This window comes from Camelina sativa, chromosome 4, assembly GCF_030686135.1.
Source record: "Camelina sativa cultivar CO46 ecotype springtype chromosome 4, ASM3068613v1".
In the NCBI taxonomy this organism is placed as follows: domain Eukaryota; kingdom Viridiplantae; phylum Streptophyta; class Magnoliopsida; order Brassicales; family Brassicaceae; genus Camelina; species Camelina sativa.
Window position 1 is genome coordinate 26,760,796 of NC_141883.1, and position 19,772 is coordinate 26,780,567.

At 34.9% G+C, this 19,772-nt stretch overlaps 3 protein-coding genes and 1 pseudogene across 4 annotated transcripts; 3 read left to right on the plus strand and 1 right to left on the minus strand.

Annotated features, from left to right (window-relative positions):
- Positions 1-461: 461 nt before the first annotated feature.
- On the plus strand, positions 462-3,478 carry LOC104784206 (uncharacterized). The gene is made up of 9 exons (XM_087509546.1): positions 462-466; positions 657-990; positions 1,219-1,284; positions 1,402-2,498; positions 2,586-2,634; positions 2,712-2,795; positions 2,890-2,973; positions 3,112-3,188; positions 3,304-3,478. Exons 1-9 carry the CDS (start codon positions 462-464, stop codon positions 3,476-3,478), a joined length of 1,971 nt encoding a protein of 656 aa, XP_087365672.1.
- A 156-nt stretch (positions 3,479-3,634) lies between these two features.
- LOC104781977 (phosphatidylglycerophosphate phosphatase PTPMT1) lies at positions 3,635-6,015 on the minus strand. The gene is made up of 6 exons (XM_010506787.3): positions 5,173-6,015; positions 4,935-5,057; positions 4,741-4,834; positions 4,536-4,618; positions 4,366-4,455; positions 3,635-4,263 (listed from the first exon to the last, which is right to left on the minus strand). The coding sequence occupies exons 1-6, from the start codon at positions 5,401-5,403 to the stop codon at positions 3,886-3,888; spliced, it is 999 nt and encodes a 332-aa protein (XP_010505089.2). The 5' UTR covers positions 5,404-6,015; the 3' UTR covers positions 3,635-3,885.
- Positions 6,016-7,413: 1,398 nt separating this feature from the next.
- LOC104784208 (putative peroxisomal acyl-coenzyme A oxidase 1.2) lies at positions 7,414-10,500 on the plus strand. Its single transcript, XM_010509265.2, has 10 exons — positions 7,414-7,418; positions 8,131-8,275; positions 8,389-8,476; positions 8,562-8,724; positions 8,822-9,020; positions 9,128-9,325; positions 9,413-9,544; positions 9,640-9,760; positions 9,847-10,027; positions 10,107-10,500. Exons 1-10 carry the CDS (start codon positions 7,414-7,416, stop codon positions 10,498-10,500), a joined length of 1,626 nt encoding a protein of 541 aa, XP_010507567.2.
- A 2,601-nt stretch (positions 10,501-13,101) lies between these two features.
- On the plus strand, positions 13,102-14,317 carry LOC104781978 (ethylene-responsive transcription factor ERF038 pseudogene; annotated as a pseudogene). The gene has a single exon (XR_015597208.1). The product of XR_015597208.1 is annotated as an ethylene-responsive transcription factor ERF038 pseudogene (transcript).
- Positions 14,318-19,772: the final 5,455 nt, after the last annotated feature.

The following is a 19,772-nucleotide window of genomic DNA, read 5'->3' on the forward strand; positions in this document are numbered from 1 at the left end:
TCTTTGTATAAAATGAATTGTCAATATTGTGTGTATTGACTTATGACTTTATCCACTCTATATATGGTGTGAATCGTGTCTAGTGTATATTGGGATCTATATGAGTGAAGTGTTGGTGTTTTGTGATAAATAAACAAACAAAGTAGATTTACTCTCAATAAGAAGAACAAGTTGGGAAACGATTCTTCTTAATAAACAAATAGGATAAATTCTTTGCCCCATGGGCTTTAACATATTTCTTAAAAACAAAGAAAGGAAAAAAACCAAAAAGTGTCTTCTTTCTATTTCTCTAACTCTTTCACGTGATGTGTACACATTTCTTCTTCTTTGTTATACAAGCTCTTGTGGTCTCATTTTTACTCTTCTAGTAACACATACTTGCGACTCATTCTCAAACATTTCTTCAGTTTGTGATTTCTTCTTTTCTAACATAATCGAAGGACTCGGGGTGAGATTCCAACATGAGGTATTTTCTATATGATGTTTATGAATGTTGTCTTTTCTGTGTGATGTTTATGAGTGTGGTCTTTTCTATGTGATGTTTATGACTTCATAGTTTTGAAGTTAATAGCAAGATGAATATCTGGGGACCTCTTCTTGCTTGGGACTTCTTTCATTCATATATGTAACTGAAAAGTTATCAATTTTTTTTTCAGGATGGCTCAGTTAGGATTGCCAGAACGGCTGTTTAAGACTGGATGTAAACCACAAGGGCGGAAGAAAATAAATAAAGAAAGAACAAATGATATCAATGAACCTGTTAGGAAACGACGTAGGGCCAACAAGACCGTTGAAAATTTGGACATTCCAGTTCTTCTTCGTCAGATGGCCACCGTATATGAGGAGGAGGCACTACGGATGTCTGAAGGGTACTTGAGGAGGTGGAAAGAACTTCTTGGAGACCTGAAGGGCGAGATAAGGGACCTGAAGGGCGAGATAAGGGACCTGAAGGGCAAGATAAGGAACATGCAAAGCAAGGGGATGTATAACGTAAGTGGTGGATGGTCTTTTATATATATTTCTAGCTCAGAAGTCAGAACCACTCCAATCTATTGAACTGTGCTAACAATTGTTTTTCCCTTTTACTAATTAGAAAATAGTATAATTTACAGGAATACTATATTTTGATTTTGTATTTAATGATCCAGATAATTCATTTTCTCATGTGTTTTGTCATGAAATCATGAGTAACAAGAATACTCTCTGTACCTATTGTAGCGGGAAGAAGAAGATCATGGCCCGGAAGTTGATGTTTGTTTGAAACCGGATACATTAAAATTTGGGGTTAGTACGTAAGAAATTGTTACGTACGAAACGTTTTCAGGTGGTTCAGATACAAATTTATGTTAGTCATAATATTGAACTTACCATGATGTTTTTTTTTTCTCTTTCTGGTATCAGGTGCTAAAAAATGATTTGCAAAATCCCCAGCTGTTGGATTTAGATGACTTACCTCGTGGCACAGAAAATAATGAACTTAATCATGTGAACGAGGATATTGTCTCATCCGCACCAAGATTTCACTCTTCGGAAAAGACTACGACTCAACCAGAAACAGCTGAGCCTTCTGCACCTGTGGTGCCTCCTGTTAGTGAGAGAACTGAGTTATTGGCTGAGTCTTGGGAGAAGACTAGTGACATTTTAACTACGACTCAACCAGAAATAGCTGAGCCTCCTGCACTTGTGGTGCCTTCTATTAGTGAGAGAACAGAGTTGTTTGCTGAGTCTTCGGAGAAGACTAGCGACATTTTAACTACGACTCAGCCATCAATAGCTGAGCCTTCTGCACCTGTGGTGCCTCCTGTTAGTGAGAGAACAGAGTTGTTTGCTGAGTCTCCTGTTAGTGAGAGAACAGAGTTGTTTGCTGAGTCTCCTGTTAGTGAGAGAACAGAGTTGTTTGCTGAGTCTCCTGTTAGTGAGAGAACAGAGTTGTTTGTTGAGTCTCCTGTTAGTGAGAGAACAGAGTTGTTTGTTGAGTCTCCTGTTAGTGAGAGAACAGAGTTGTTTGCTGAGTCTCCTGTTAGTGAGAGAACAGAGTTGTTTGCTGAGTCTTGGGAGAAGACTAGTGACATTTTAACTACGACTCAACCAGAAATAGCTGAGCCTCCTGCACCTGTGGTGCCTCCTGTTAGTGAGAGATCAGAGTTATTTGCTGAGTCTTCGGAGAAGACTAGCGACCTTTTAACTAGGACTCAGCCATCAATAGCTGAGTCTTCTGAACCCGTGGTGCCTCGTGTTAGTGGGAGAAAGAAGTTAATTGCTGAGCCTTCTGAACCTATGGTGCCTCGTGTTAGTGGGAGAAAAAAGCTATTTGCTAAGCCTTCGGAACCTGTGTTGCCTCGTGTAAGTGGGAGAAAAAAACTAATTGCTGAGTCGTTTAAACCTCTGGTGCCTCCTGTTAGAGGGAGAAAAAAACTAGCTGCTGAGTCTTTTGAGCCTACGGTGCCTTCTGTTAGTAGGAGAAAAAAGTTATCTGCAGAGCAATCCAATGACAAAGGGTTATTATGTTCTTGTGATTTGTCTGTTCCTATTTTTACATAATCTTCTTCTTACTTTTATTAACCAAGATTCTTACTTGTTTCCAGACATGAGCGTCTTAGGAGTCGGCAGTTCTATCACTCCCACACATTACAGGTGATTTGATGTCTTTGATTTATGTAGCAAATGCTGTCTCTTGTTTTATTTCACTAACCAAAGCTGCATTTTTGAAGCCAATGACCTTTGAGGAAGTAATGTCCAATGAAGATAGCGAGAATGAAACTGATGGTGTTGTTTTAGATCTTCAAGAACGCCTGGTAATATTTATTCACTTTCTTGATTTTCGTTTAAACTGATACGAATATACATCGTAAGCTCTTTTAATGATTTCATGAAAACATGCATACACAGAGATTTGAACGTTTTGCGGGCTTGAGCAAAGAGCAGAACCGATTCATGTATCTTTGGAACATATTTATAAGAAGGCAAAGAAAGGTACATATTTACCTTCTATTTTACATATTACCTCATCATGCACCTCTCCATGAATAAGAGTGATCCACCAATGTTGTTGCAAGTTGCTATATATTTGGAAGGGTTTTCGCTTTGTTAAATGTACTTCTTTGTGACCAGGGTGATCGCGGATGGGCATGTGAAGAGTTTACAAAACTTCACAAGAAAGAGATGAAAAGGTCTTCGTCTTTCGATTGGTAATATTCTTCCATAGACATCAAACTTATATCTACTCTACTCATCATCTGATCCTAAATTGTTTTGGAGGATCATCACATTGTGTTTTAACTTTGTTTTGATGCTTGACCGCAGGTGGTGGAGAATGTTTAGGATTCGCCTGTGGAATCAAGGCCTTATCTGCGCCAAAACCTTCAACAATTGCACAACTATCATGATCCAGCAGAAGTCGGATAAAGCAGGTCCATCCACCTCTCACCAACCTGCTGCTACTGCCAACACAGAACAGTCCATGGAAATTGATGCATAACAACAGTGACCATATGGAGAAATTCAGATCTTTTTTTGTATGTAGTGGCGATCAAGAGTGCGATTTCTCTATCCGGTTTTATTTCGTTTCTTTTAAAACTACTCGTTTGTAAGTCTGTGACATTCAGATAAATATGGTTAAACTTGAAATTTAGGATACTTGAGAAGGAAGTTAATTCACGTTCTTCCTCATCAAAGGCAAATGAGGGACGAGGTAGTATTTAATTACAATACCAAGACGACAAAACCAAGTATTTTTTCCACCAAATTTACAAACCCTTGCTTACTTCTATCACCTAATTTGACCCCTTTTTTTTATTTATAGACTTTTTTTTACTGGAGAGAAACAGCGAAAAAGGCATATTCACTCGCTCGCCAGCAGACTCACCTGCATCATCATCATCATCATCAGTAGACAGAAATGTCGACGCTTATACCTCCCATGGAAAGATTTTTCCCAGAAAGCTTGTGGTCCTCACGCAAGCCCAGCCATAGACATGAGATCCTGGCCAACGCAGCCTGCCCCACCACTTTCACTCGGTACACCATGCTAAGATCTGCAGCTGCTGCCCATAACTCATTCCCAGCAACATTCACCGACCTCTGTGAGTCATCATCATAGCCCTCTATATCTGAGTGGGTCACTACCACCATCGACCCATCATCAAACACCACCACATTCCCAGTACAAACCTGCTTCACATTTCTCGGGATCAAAGCTGAAGTTGCATCAGTTAGGCAACTCTGAGTATTCAGCACCTTGACATGGTAGTACTCAAGAACGGCCTGCAAACACACCACAAATCATAAGAACAAAAGAAGAAGAAGAAGAAAAAAGGAATTAACTCTGATTCATCGATAATGAAGAATGTGGCCCCTGTCATATACCTTCCATTGGGTGGCTGCTAAAAGAACCCTGGGCCTGATTGACCTCACATAGGCATATGCTGCTTCAGGTGTCATATGTTTGTGTTGAACCTGCATTGCAAAGATATGATCAGAGGAGCGAAAAAAGTGTTTTTGATCAAATTATATTGGGGATGAATTGAAATACAAACCAAGTAGCATATGACAATAGTTGTGCTGCGACCCCGACCCGCCTTGCAGTGAACATAAGTCGTCTTTCCAAGTAAAGCATTTCCTTCAACGAGGCAAAACAGAATTTTGAGATCAAATGAACACAGGCTTGGGACAACAGTAAGATTCATAACAATAGTCAGCGGCAAAACACGTAAGAGAATAAAAATGAGAAGGTAAACTTACGATGTATAAATTCTACAGCTTGGCATATTGCTTCCATGGAAGGAGCAAAACAATAATCTCTCGTGGCAATCACCAGGTGGTCAATGCAGTAAGACTTCCACAAGAGTAAAGAAAATCAAATGAGGTTAGCAAACAAGAGAAAATGGTATATATTGTGACGTTGGCCAGGATAAAAGATGGAGAAAAGAACAAACTTTGTAGAGAGATGATGGAACCAAAGTTTCATATGGCTCATTCAGTGTGATCACTCCACAGACACCAAGCTCTTTCAGCTGCGGAACATCAGATGGGAATGGAACAGCTCCCAGTAATATAAACTATAGAGACAAGATTACGAGAGACAAGTATTAGCATAACCAAATCCAGATAACATACTTTAACCAAGAGACCCAACATAAACCAGCTCAAAAAAAATCAATAAAAGTTACATACCTCAGCGACACGATCCCACCAGCGAAACTCAGTCTCGAGCTTATTCCTAACAACGTTGTAAACCAGAGTAGGATAGAACAAGGCACGAGCACCAACACCAACAAGTGCCCTCTTCGTGGTCAACACAATCACGTTTCCTCTGCTCACCAATATCGCCTTATCTCCGTTATCCTCAACCGATCTCTCCTCCACCTTCGTCTCATCCCTTTCCGTCAGTTCTTCGATATACATAATTCCTCAAGTCAAAAGATCTAGAGATCAAAGCACACAAATCTAATTCTCCTCCCAAACCGATAATAAAAAAAAACCCTAAATTGACCAGTCTTTTATATATATACACAAGAGACGATTTATTCACAAGACCATTCAAACGCAGAAACAAAGAGAAAGCTCTAAATTTCAAAGGATTCGAAGACAAAGCCAAGGAGAAAGTCTACACGTAATCGAAATCGCGATAAAGTCAAGCGGAAGCAATCTGAGAAATCTTGAATTCAAAATCTTCAGGGAGATCACCACCATATTTCGCCTGAAAACCAAAACGGATGATCCGATCAGCGATCAGATACCGGTAAAGACGAGACAACCGATTTTAAAATCGCGCCAATGATCGAATTGAGAGGAATCGAGGGTAAACCCTAAAAACAAGTTTTGTGATTTTTCAATTTTTTTGGGGATCGAGAATTTTGCCTAATCTCTACTCAACCTTTTTAGGTTTTCTCTTTAAGAGAGGAGAATCGGAAAAAAAAACAAAAAGAGAATCTGAGTGTTTTCAAAGAGAGGTGTTTGCTAAGGTGACAAGCGTTTCACCACCATAATCGGATTTAAATGAAAGTCAATAACTATCTGACACGTGTTGTGAGGATCTATGGAGGAAGAGTCATGCATCGCACAAGGCCCGGATAATATTGAGATTATCCATTCTTTAATTCTTTTTTATTTATTTATTACTATTGGATAAAGATTCTTTCTTTAATTGTAAAACAAAATATTTTGACAAAAATTTGATATGTTACCACCATTAGGTTTTCAAAGTCAAAAATCAATTTTACCCATTTTTTAAATGACAGAAGTCGATGTTCAGATATGTGGACATCTCACGTCTACTTTTAAAAACAAAATTAAACTATTTTATGGAAATTTTGATATATTTTTTTAGTGTGTTCATTTTCAAAAAGTCTTTTTTATTTATTCATTTTTAAAAATATATTTTTTTAAAAAATAAATTATAAAGTCTTGTAAGGTTTATAAAGTGTTTATATAATAATTACTACTCTTAGATTCAATCCAAATAAATATAAAGTTTTATAAGATTTTAAACAGTTTTTAAATTGTATCTATTTATATGGTTTTTATAATGGTCTATATAAATTTACACACATATAAAATTAGTTTAGGTATATATATTTTTATAAATTTATACACATATTCGGATAAATATTATATATCTTTTTTGTCAACCAAACATTAATTAAAAGACAATTTCAGGTTTGGTGGCATAAATTAGTTTTTTTTAAACTTAAGTAGATTCCAACCGAAAATAGAAAAAGTATTGTCTTAATGCTAAAAGTAAACAACTCAAATAATAAAATATTATATTTTAATGATATTTTTAATAGTAATAATTTAGAAGTTGGGCATTTTTGAAAAATAATATTAAAAATGATAGTTTTGAAATTTCGTATCATTTTATTATTTTAAATGTATAAGTCTTTTCTAGGCAATTTTTTTTTTGGTATTGTGTATAGTCAATATTTAACATCGAAAAAAGATATAAAACAGAATAACAAAATGAATAAAAAACAATGAAAATAAGACAATTTAGTCTAGAAAACTTACATCCCAAATAAGAAACCAACCATTTAAACGATCTTAATAATTTGGAAATAAACTGATCAAACAAATAAAAGATTAATACAATATAAGAAAACTTAACAGACAACTGTAAAAATAAAACAAAATACTAAGAGAGACAAAAAAACACATGTCTTACTTAACCGTTGTCCGAAAAACCTTAATACTTATGTGCAATCCTACAGTCATGAGTGCAATCTAATTAACCTGAAACTTTTGCAAAAACCTTAATTACTATGATCCTAAAACTGTTTAGAACTAAAAAAAAATGAATGTACTTTTTTTTTTTGTTTAAAGGCATTCAATGTACATCTTTTTTAAGGGAAAAGATTACCCCTGAACTAAAACATAATGGAGTTGAAACTTGAATTTAATTTTCTTTTACCACAAATGAGGTATTTATTTTGTACTATTGATTTTCAGGTTAACGAGAAGAAAAAAAACTTCAAAAGTAGTTGAGCAATTTAATTATCGACCGCGCAGGAGAGTAGTAAAGTCGGTAAATAATGACAATATGATGATGTGTAGATGACCTAAATCCTAATCACTTATTACATTACTTTGTATTCTCCACCTCTATTCTATTAAGACCGATGTACTATTTCCTCCTCGGAATTATCATATCGTGTCAGTTTTCCATCGATCTTTGACTTTTTATCATTTCTCTTTCAGATTTATATCCTCCGCCTATTCCCCCCCCCCCCCCCCCGAATTCATACTTTTCCGCCTATTTCCCCATCGAACTTAAACTTCTCATCTAATTTCCCATCATCTTGGTTTTAACGGTTTATTGTTTTGATTAACCAACCACAAACCTTATTAACCAAATTAAACCCTATTAAATCGGATTACAACCCGATTACATAACTAAACATAACTTAACCTAAAAATCAAAAAATCCCCAAATCAATTTTTCCCCTTTCTCTCTGGAAATTGAAAAGGAAATCCCCAAACCTAATTTGCTTCTCGTCAGATCTCTATAACGATAGCTCAAGGCGGAGCAGGCTTAAAAGCGATCATCTGAAATCCACCAAAACATGTCGAGCGATAGCAACGATCTAGACGAAGATGAGATTCTATACTAACAAAATCGTGTAACGATTCAAGGTTTGATCAGATCCACATTATCGATTTTGATGTTGGTTACGGAGGACAATGGTCGTCTCTAATGCAAGAACTCGCTTCTGGTGGAAGAAGAAGAAACAGAGCATCATCTCTTAAATTAACAGACGTTGCTCCTCCTCCTTCAACAGTCTCCGACGAGTTCGAGCTTCGAGAGAGAAGAACAAGTTTGATCATGGCTCTGTGTTAGATCTTTGAGTTTTAAAATTTTTTGTCTTAGTTTTGTTTTGTTTGGAAATATAGTGGTGGCCTGGTGGCTTAGGAAAAGTTTCTACTCATGTTGTGGTTTATGCTCGTCTCATAACGAATGGCAAAGACCATGGTGTCCATGGTAAGCACCAAGAGGATTGATTTATTGCTCACTTTTCTTTTAAATCATCAGTATTGATTGATTGACTAGTCTTTCTCATATTCAGGAATCATCGTGCAACTACGAAGTTTGGATGATCATACTCCTCTTCCGGGTATAACCATCGGTGATATCGGCATGAAGTTTGGAAACGGAGCATATAACTCAATGGACAATGGTTTTCTTATGTATGATCATTTTCGCATTCCTAGAGATCAAATGCTCATGAGGTCCACTCTCTCTTTGGCCTCATGTGGATAAGCATTTCACCTATATATCTCTAAAGAAACCAAATTTATGGTTCCGCATTTTTCTTCTTATATATAGACTGTCAAAAGTTACAAGAGATGGAAAATATGTAGCATCAGATGTTCCAAGGCAATTGGTGTATGGAACTATGGTGTATGTGAGACAGTCCATTGTGTCAAATGCTTCCACTGCGCTGGCTCGGGCAGTCTGCATTGCTACTAGGTATAGTGCAGTTCGAAGGCAGTTTGGTTCACAGAATGGTGGAACTAAAACACAGGTACCCTCTCTAAATCTCACTATACATAATAACCATGGTACAAAAATGTATTTGGATTCTTAACTAGAGTTAAAGAAACTACTTATTGATGTTGTGATAAATGGCAGGTGATTGATTATAAAACTCAGCAGAACAGATTGTTTCCTCTGTTAGCATCTGCATATGCATTTCGGTTTGTAGGGGAGTGGCTGAAATGGCTCTACACTGATGTAACACAAAGACTAGAGGCCAGTGATTTTGCAACATTGCCTGAAACTCATGCATGCACTGCAGGATTAAAGTCAATGACTACCTCAGCCACCTCAGTATGCTGATTTAATTTCCAAGCTAAACTTATTAAAATAAGTTACAAATGATCAGCTAACTTGGGTTTTTTGTTTTGTTGGTTAAAGGATGGTATTGAAGAATGTCGTAAGTTATGTGGTGGGCATGGATATTTGTGGTGTAGTGGCCTTTCTGAGTTGTTTGATGTATATGTTCCTGCTTGCACATACGAAGAAGACAATGTTGTGTTGCAATTACAGGTGTTCTAAGTTCTAACGCATCTTCTAGAATAACACTTTTGGAGTCAAATGAAATTGAACTAAATTTGTTGTGTTTCAAAACAATGAGACTTCAGGTAGCTAGATTTCTGATGAAGACAGTCTCACAGTTAAGTTTTGTAAATGTTCCTTCAGGGACAACTGTTTATATGGGCAGAGCAAAACACCTTTTGCAATGCAGTTCCGGTGTTCAAAAAGGTGATTTTTTCAAAGATATTACCATAAAAAAATTATATTCTTGATCTTAATTTGTTTTCTTAATTATATTTTTGCTGAACATGCAGTTGAAGATTGGTTAAACCCTGATATGGTGATGGAAGCTTTTGAAGCAAGGGCTTTGAGAATGGCTGTTACATGTGCTAACAATCTAAGCAAGTTTGAGAATCAAGAACAAGGATTCTCAGAACTCTTGGCTGATCTTGTTGAGGTTGCTATTGCTCATTGCCAGTTGATTGTCGTCTCTAAGTAAATAAGCTTCTCTCACCAAAACTTACAAACTTATCAAAACGGACTAAAATTTATATTTGTACTTGAACATTCACAGGTTTATAGCCAAAGTAGAGGGAAAGATTGAAGGAAAAGGAGTGAAGAAACAACTCAAGAACTTGTGCTACATCTACGCACTTTATCTTCTTCACAAACACCTTGGTGATTTCCTCAGAACAAAGTCTGTTACTCCCGAACAAGTTGCACTCGTGAACGACCAGCTTCGGTCACTCTATTCCCAGCTGCGACCAAACGCAGTAGCCTTAGTGGATGCCTTTGACTACACATACCACTATCTAGGCTATGTGCTGGGACGCTACGACGGAAACGTTTACCCAAAGTTGTTTGAGGAAGCATTGAAAGATCCACTTAATGACTCGGTGGTTCCTGATGGCTACCGTGAATACATCCGACCGTTGATTAAGCAAGACTTCCGCTCTGCCAAACTCTAACTCCTTCTTTGTGCGACTATGAGGGACAACACTATTTTGATAATTTCATATGTTATATTTAACAATTTGTAACGAGTAGGTTTGACAAATGAAAGAAATCTTTGGATGTCAGAACTAGGGCTGGGCATTCGGGTAACCCGTTCGGGTTCGGGTATTATCCATTCGGGTTCGGGTAAACGGGTTTAAAAAAATAGAACCCATTGGGTATTTTTAGATATATGGGTTCGGTTCGGTTTGGGTACTATCGGGTTCGGGTCGGTTTGGGTTACAAATTTTAGAACCTGATTAGTACCCGAACTACCGGGTACCCGAAAAAATATAATTAAATTTAAATAAATTTAGTTAAATTTTGACTTACATAACAAAATATTTTAGATATTTTGATTATTTTTGATATTTAGGTATAAAACTAAATGAAATATTCAAAATTATAATCATAATTTTGGGGGTAATTGCATTATATTAATGATAAATATTATAAATATGTTTATATGTTCGGTTTAATGGGTATCCAAACGGGTACCGGGTATTACCCGACCCTAACCCGAACTCACGGGTATTAGAAAATAGAACCCAATATGATTTTATAGGCAAACTCGTACCCAACCCGAACCCGGTTTTTCGAGTCAGATTCCGGGTTGGGTATTTGGGTACGGTTTTTATGCCCAGGCCTAGTCAGAACATTATGGTATGATTATGAACGAATAACAAATCAGAACATGATAAGTTGTCTCTTCAAGTCAAAGACTCAAAGGCTCATCGCATATCTGATTTAACGATCATACTGTATTAATTAAGTTTATGTGTTGCATTTTGCTTTGCTAATCAATTGGCTTTTTTCGATCCATAAAGTTGCGTAGCCTTCTTAGTTAATAATTGAGCAATTAATAACCGAATTAGTTAGTTGAATATGTATTTATCATCATATCGCATATATAATGTGTGGTTGTACTATTTCAATAGCCAACTGTTGTCTTCTATTCTATATATCTAAATCCTCCAACATTGAAAAAAAAAAACAATTATAAAAATAATACAACATTCGTATTTAAAAATTTGTTAGTTGGTTAGTAGTAGTGAAAGTAGTTAAGACACCCTCGTTAAATTAGTTTTGACAGCTTATGTCTTTAATCTTGTTTAACCCAAGAGACGTAATTAAAGACGAAAACCAAGTTTGACTGACTCTTTCGGTATACGCATACATGTGGCAGCTACATATGTATGCTTCTATATGTATGTACGAACCTATGAGATTTGTCTTTGTAACATCGTCAAGACGTCAACTGTCTTTGATTGTTAATTTGTATGTACCTTAAGCTTGTACCAACGTGTACTAATGCGGTTTCTTACATGTGCGTCTATATGATCAATGTTGTATTCACATTGTTCACTTCTTAATAACTCATTTTTCAATTCTTAATAGCACATTTGTAGACGTCTTGACGATGTTACAAAGACAAATCTCATAGGTTCGTACATACATATAGAAGCATACATATGTAGCTTAAGCTTGTACAAACGTGTACAAATGCGGTTTCTTACATGTGCGTCTATATGATCAATGTTGTATTCAAATTGTTCACTTCTTAATAACACATTTTTTTCAATTCTTAATAGCACATTTGTAGACCTAACTTACTATACTCCTTTTCTGTATATACTAGATACGTACAACAGCTTCAGTAAGATTTATCCAAATGGCGACCTTTTATCATTTACGAATCAACACAAACATTATTTTGGCTTTTATTTGCCTTTCTTTGCTTACCAACAGATCCGTGATAGGTAAATATACTTTTTGAAACTCTAATCGTTTTCGATGCTCTATTTTTTTTTTTCCTCGTTGTGTGCATCAGTGGAAACCCTCCTTCATTCACTAGATAAAAAGTAGCTAGCTAAAAAAGAACACTTCAGTAATACTTAAGCTATGTATTCACTATTATACTATAGTCACCACCATCACATCAGTGTATGTATAAAAGAAAGACTCGACTGTAGAAACTCGACAAAATCGAATAAAGGTTTACTCCAAATATGGATATGGATGCTTTGTAATTAATATTGAGTGAGTCAATTAGACTCATAAAACGAGGATAAATGGATTTTCTTCTTTTAAATCCATTAATTTGGTGGTGTCCAATAAATGTAAAACGCCGAGCTGTGAGGGTAATGGAATCACCAAAAAATGATGGCTGAATTCACCCTTCTCATTGTAACTTCTAATGCTAGGATTTATCTTGATTTGTATCAGTATGCTATACAATTTTTGTTAATGAAGATGGTTATACACATTGATTTCTCCACATTTAAAGAAAGATGTGTATATATATATGATCTGTCTATATACATTCCACATGTAACCCAGTGCACGCATCGAATTTAATTAATTAAATTTCATTGTGGTTAACCATATGAACTGTATATGTTTATGTCGTATTATTGTCTAGTGTTTTTACTGTTACGTGTGACTACTTGGTTTCTACCAATTAAAATATCTCCACGCATATTTGAATTATAAACTCTAAGTATATACGAGAAGAAGAGATACGATTATTTTTTATCATTTTCCTTTTGGCGAACCGAGACCGAGAGAGAGTATAATATACATACATTGGAAACCCATATGGGCTATATATGGTATGGTACGTATTAAATACTAACACATACATTTTAGGTATAGCCTACAAAAGAAAGTCCGCATTCTAGATTTTGGATGTATATAATAACAACACACCGACCTCTTCCCTTCCTCAATCCTCTTTTCTAACTCTTCACACTAAACCCCAAACACACACACAGAAACCAAACTTATTTTCCTTTTTTTTTTCTCTCTCAAAAACTTTCCACCAAATCAAAGCCTTTTCGTTTACACTCAGCCCACCTCCTCTATACAAATTCCAAGAAAATGGAACGTGACGACGACTGCCGGAGATTTCAAGATTCACCGGCGCAGAAGACGGAGAGAAGAGTGAAAAATTATCCAAAGAAGAAAAGATCAGTCAAAGATGATGAAAAAGTTGTCGTTTCAAAGCATCCGACGTTTCGAGGTGTCAGAATGAGACAATGGGGGAAATGGGTTTCTGAAATCAGAGAGCCAAAGAAGAAATCAAGAATCTGGCTCGGCACTTTCTCCACGGCGGAGATGGCGGCGCGTGCTCACGACGTTGCTGCTTTAGCCATCAAAGGCGGTTCTGCCCATCTCAACTTCCCGGAGCTCGCTTACCAACTACCTAGACCAGCTAGTGCTGACCCTAAAGACATCCAAGCCGCAGCCGCAGCAGCTGCAGCCGCGGTAGCCATTGACATGGAAGTAGAGACGTCTTCACCGTCGCCGTCTCCCACTGTCACCGAAACGTCATCTCCGGGTATGACTGCGATATCTGACGACGCGTTCTCCGATCTTCCTGATCTCTTGCTCGACGTGAACCGCAAAATCGACGGCTTCTGGGAATCGTTTCCCGACGACGAAGAACCCTTCCTCTCTCAAAGTTACTAGGAAACTCAAAAACGGTGTCGTTTCATTGTATGTATTTTTGTCGTGTGAAAAAATTTTGACGTTGAAAAAATCACCCCGGATAATCCAAATTGTATTGACAAAGAAAAAGGGAAAAAAAAAATCCAAAATTGTATGATTGATTAATCGTTTTAAGATATTCTCAAAGTGTGAAAATGTGTGATATAAGTAAAAAACGTTACTATTTGTTTTCTGTCAAAAAAAAATGAACCAGTGAGTCAGTGACAATTGACAAAGTCCCATGTTTGTTTCTAGCCCTGTTTTTTTCCCCTACAGATTTATGTTTCTGACCACTACATTTACTTTTAGGTCTGACACAGATATTTATTACTATATTTTCTCCAATAAAGCTGGCATATAATAATAGGATTATATAGATAGATCTTTTTTCTTTCTCTGTAACGTTAATGTATATGTTATTTTATCTTAGTTATAAAAATATAAGGTCGAGCATTTTATGTAACAAACAACCTCGGCTCGACCAAGTTCCCTTTTTCTTTAATCATGATATGGCCTCAAATTTTTGTATGAGAGAAGAAGAAAGTAATAAAAAGGGTGAGGAATAGCACGAGAGACAAAATTATTTAAGTTTTTTTGTTGAAATTTTGGTGTATATTTTGGTTCTGTTGTTGTCCAGTTTCCAAATTTATGGCTACTCTCCTTTTTGCCGTGAGCTTATTGGCCCTAATAAAGTTGGGAAATGAAAAGACCCGTTGGCCCATTTTATTTAATGAGTGTGCTGTATTTAATGTGTTTTTTGTTGGGACTGATTTTCAATTTTTTCATTGATATGCTATTTTTTTGTTGTTTCTATTTGTCTCTTCCTTTATAAAAAAAAAAAAAAAAAAAAAATCGGAGGATTTTGGACCAGTTAAAGAGAGAGTAATTTTCATATATATGAAAAACGAGGTGTGTTGTTATTTATGGTGAGGATAGAAATCAATCATAGTTGTTTTTAAAAAAAAATCTACAGGGTAAAACATTTGAGCCATTTGACTATTGTTTGTTGTTTAGGTTTCTATTAAGCCACACAGCAAAAAGTTCTATAAATATTATTTTCTTCATTTCATGGAAAATATGTTTTTATTAATTTGATAACAGAGATACATAATATTTTTTTTTGGAACAAAAAAATGAATTCATCTACCATCAAAAAGAAAATAATGATTCAACTTCACAAATTATCATAACCCAACAATTATATCCCAACAACTGATAATATCCTCATAACAAGCGATAGTTAGATTGGTCTAAGTTGGAAAAACCTTACAAAAGAAAAAGAAGGATGGGTTTAAGGAATTTGCTTTAACGTTATTAAATATTATTAATGATGCTTTATGGGCAAAACAAGCGATGAATTGTATATAACTCTTTCAATCTTTCTTACAGTAATGGAGGGCAATAATTCTTCAGGATGACGACTAATTCCTTTGGCAGGTCAAAATCTCTTACGCAAAGGTGTAAGAAATTTCTTAGGACTTCTATCTTTTAGTGGAAAGTTCTCTCTAGCTGCCATATTGTCCACGAGCCGCAAAGAGATCTGAAAGTGATCTCTCTACAATTAGATTATGATCACTCTGATGAATTGATCTCGTTAAAAGCATACCACCAAATCACTTTAAATTATTTCCAAATCATCTCATAATTGGATCAATTGGGCTGGCATTAACTAAATTAAAAGATGGTTTTAATAACATTGTTGAGATTGACATAGTAGACAAGATAGAAAAAATCGTTTCCAATGCAACCATATTGCATATATATCTTTACTTCGCTTTGGAATGGGTTTCAACCATATATAATTGACTCAATGTCTTCTTCGTAATATAGTTCTTAGTTGGAGTAGAATACCATCTTTTCAGTCTACATGCAATATGGACCACTTTGGACTTGGAAGTGTTTCATCAAGATAAAATTCATAGAGTAAGTTATCATCAAGTATTACATAGATTTGAAACTAAACACACAGACGCACACACTATATATATTACACACATATATATAACTTTTGTTATAATTAACTTTATATGTTTATTATCTAAGCTATCATCAAAATGCTAAAAAAAAATAATTATTTTGACACTGTCTACATTATGATATTGTGGAAAAGAAGAAATGGTTATTTTCTTAAATTGTCCCTATATATGGGAGGGGGTACGTAGGTGCCTATGTGTTTAAATGTGAGCCGTATATGTTGCATCGACATCATGGGGCCAAATCAACATCATCGTCAAATAATGGGTATACAGTGTTTAAGAAGATTATTGAAGTTCCATTCTACTTTTTTTTAATTATATAACTAGACCATTAATTGTGTTAAATAATAATAACATTAGGATTAGGATTGTAATAGTATTTTTTTACTATTGTCAATTATACCAATATTTATTAAAATCAAAATTATAAATGGTTACGAAGTTTTTGACAAACTATGCAATGACCATGTCAGATACATGTAATTTTATGGTTTGTGATAATGTTCTTAGCATGTATGTAGTCCGGTTTAAATTCGAGTGTTTTATACTGTTAAAAATAAATACATGTTTGTTCTATAATTTTAACAGAAAAATATTTATTTTGAATTTCTAAACATACATTACTAAAATGAAACAAGTACAGACAAAATTCACAACACATTACATAATACTTGTTAAGACCATCTCCAATGAGTTTCTCTATTTTTTCTCTATAATAGAGAAACTTTTTAATAGAGGTGAATTTTACTCCAATTCACTTCTATCATCACCTCTAAAATAGAGATTGTTATTTTTTCTCTATATATAGAGGAATCTTTTGTAGAAAAAAATATACGTTCTCTATAAATAGAGGAAAGAATAGCAATCTCTATTTTAGAAATAAGAATAGAGGTGGGTTTGAGTAAAACCTATCTCTATTATAGAGTTTCTCTATTGTAAAAGAAAAAATAAAGATGAGTTGGAGATGCTATAAAATAGAGAGGGAGTAATATTTCTATTGAAAATGAAGTATATACATAGATTTCATATACTAAGAAAATTATAAGTATTGTAATGATTATGAAATTAAATAATTATGCATTGAGTTAAGTAGTGGTTGCATAAATCTCTCATAGGTATGGCACTCCACCTCTTCTTTGGTTGTTAGTACTCATCAAAGGTGTGGCCCTCTTTTTTTACTCACCCTGACCTCTCTCCTCATACATCGTTCGAGGATCATTTGGGTTAGATCGGCATCTAACATTAGCAAACTCATGGCAATATGCACACTATAGAGTTACATGTTATTGTCTTTGGAGATAAAAGAATTCTAGTATCCCCTCTTGTAGCACAAAATCAGCTCATGTTATTATTATCAAGGAAACTCCACTCATAATCATCTAATTTGATACTTTGTCTTATCGTTTCTTTTGCATTCCTATTTTTAATGTAAACTTTCAAAGGATCCTTAGAAAACAAAAGAGAAAAAAAGTTCTCTCACAAATAGAATTTGGTCTTGTAATAATCTACATTAATTACGAGAAAGAAAAACCTATCCTGTCGTATTTTTACTTTATTTTTTGGATGGAAATAATATGTGATTAAACATGTTGATGTGATATATCCAACGGTGACATACACAAAGCCGGGGGATCCTAGGTGACTAGATCCTCACACTCCAATTTCCAAAACTAGATTATTTTCATCTTTCCGTTTTTGACCAGATCATTATATTCTTCAACTCAACCTGCCCACATAAGTGAGATAGATATTCATCTTTTATTTTTTCCTAACCTAAAAAACAAAATTAATGCATTTACTGGAAACATTGTTCTTATCTTCTCGAATGATTTCAGATGGTAATTCACAATCAATGGTTTAAAAATTGGACCGGAAGCGTTCACGTAAGCTGTTTAGATGCTATAGGTTGAAACTTGATTTGATTTGATTGATCGGTTTCGCGTGAGCCTTGACTTTTGTTGTTAGTTCTATAATTTAATGATAAACGAGCAAGTAGGTACGTCAATTAGGATCAAAGTCCGTGGGTTAACCCGGTCCGGTTCTGAAAAATACTGGATTTGGTTTTAAATTTATATGTCAAAAAATATCGGGCTTTTCAGGTTCAGCCTGTATAGGGTTTTTTTGGCTCAGTCCGATCGGATTCGGATCATCCCGAAAAGCCTTTAAACAAATATATTTGTATTTTTGTTAATATATTTATTTGATTGCAATATTTGATTAATAATTTATTGTAAATAAAATTTAAAATTCTAATTTTAGTTTTCATGTTTAATCTAAGATATTTTACATGAATTATATATTGTTTTATTTGATTAAAGTATAAAAATCTTATTTAGTTTTTTTTTTTAAAATTAATTTGGTTTTAGAGAATATAGATGAGTTATTAAAATTTTGATTGATTTGTTTATAGTGCACCTTTAAACATTGTTTTTCAAGAATTATAAATTTGAATTTTTGATCTGTAAGATAAGCCCGGAAAAACCCGAAAAGCCATGTTAAGGCCGGGTCCGGCCTTTGAAATATAGGCTCAGAAATATGTCGGGCTGGACCGGACCGGACTCAAACTTATGCGAGCTTTATGGGTTTCGGACCGGACGAGCCTGATTGACACCCTTACAAGTAAATAATAGACAAGCATTTAGATGTTTTAAGACATATAATAAATTTGTAATTTATACTGTAATTCGACATATTAATCATTTACAAAAAAAAGCGTTGGAACGCCTTCAATCTCATAGATAAAAACTATACATTCATTTCTAAACCACCTATACACTACAAACGTCTCTATATGAACAATGTGTATCTTCGTGTGATTCCTGAAGAATTAACATCAGTCGCTCAAAGGAAGTTAAGTCAGTAGTCTTAAGTCTTAACACGGTTCAATGATATATTAGTTACAAGAAGTTGAGCGAAAAAAATAGAAAAAAAACCACTAACCTAGCTACAAGGATCTCGTTATATGTATAACGTAATCATTAGTTTGAAACTTATGGGGTACGCAAGAACAAATTGGAGTGAAGATGTTGTCCTTAGGATTGTTTCTTCTTACGGTAAAAAAAAGTGACTAAAAAAGTATATACAAAAACGTACGTAAAAAGAAGAAGGAACATACAGAATTGTTCAGAGAATCTACAGATGACGTTGGAAATGGTGGGCTGAGGCGCACGTGCTACGTTATGTCCGTACTGGCGCCATTGTACGAACGAGACGAAAGTGGAATTTGTATCTTCTGATAACATTGTTGCCTTCCCAAAGGCCAAGCTACTTTTTACAAATTACAAATCTTTTACAATTTTCCATTATTTGTGGTCTATCAAACGTAAGAGAATAATTTTCTTTTACTATATAAATGAAAAGGGACCCCAAGAAACATCAGTAAGGCTGAGGCGATGTTTTATGTACTGCCACGCATTGGTGTTTTATTGTTTTCATCTTATATATGTATCGATGAAAACAAGTGTAATAATGTATGGGTTTCATTTTTTAGTGTTAATTTGGTATATGCCAGTCCCACTGGAAAAGATGCTAGTTTAGTGTACTATCTTTTAAATATTTTATTTTCTTAAATAAATAATATACATTTGATATTTTGGTGAATGATCGATTAATATGTAATCGACAGATTACGCACATGTTCACATGATAAGATTATATGGTTGAATGTATGACATGAATATAGAAATACTTATTCCGACAGCTTTGCTTCCAATGACATTTGTTGAAATTAAACGTTAGTGAACTAGTACTTATTGAAATGCAGATGCAGGCACCTAGCTATA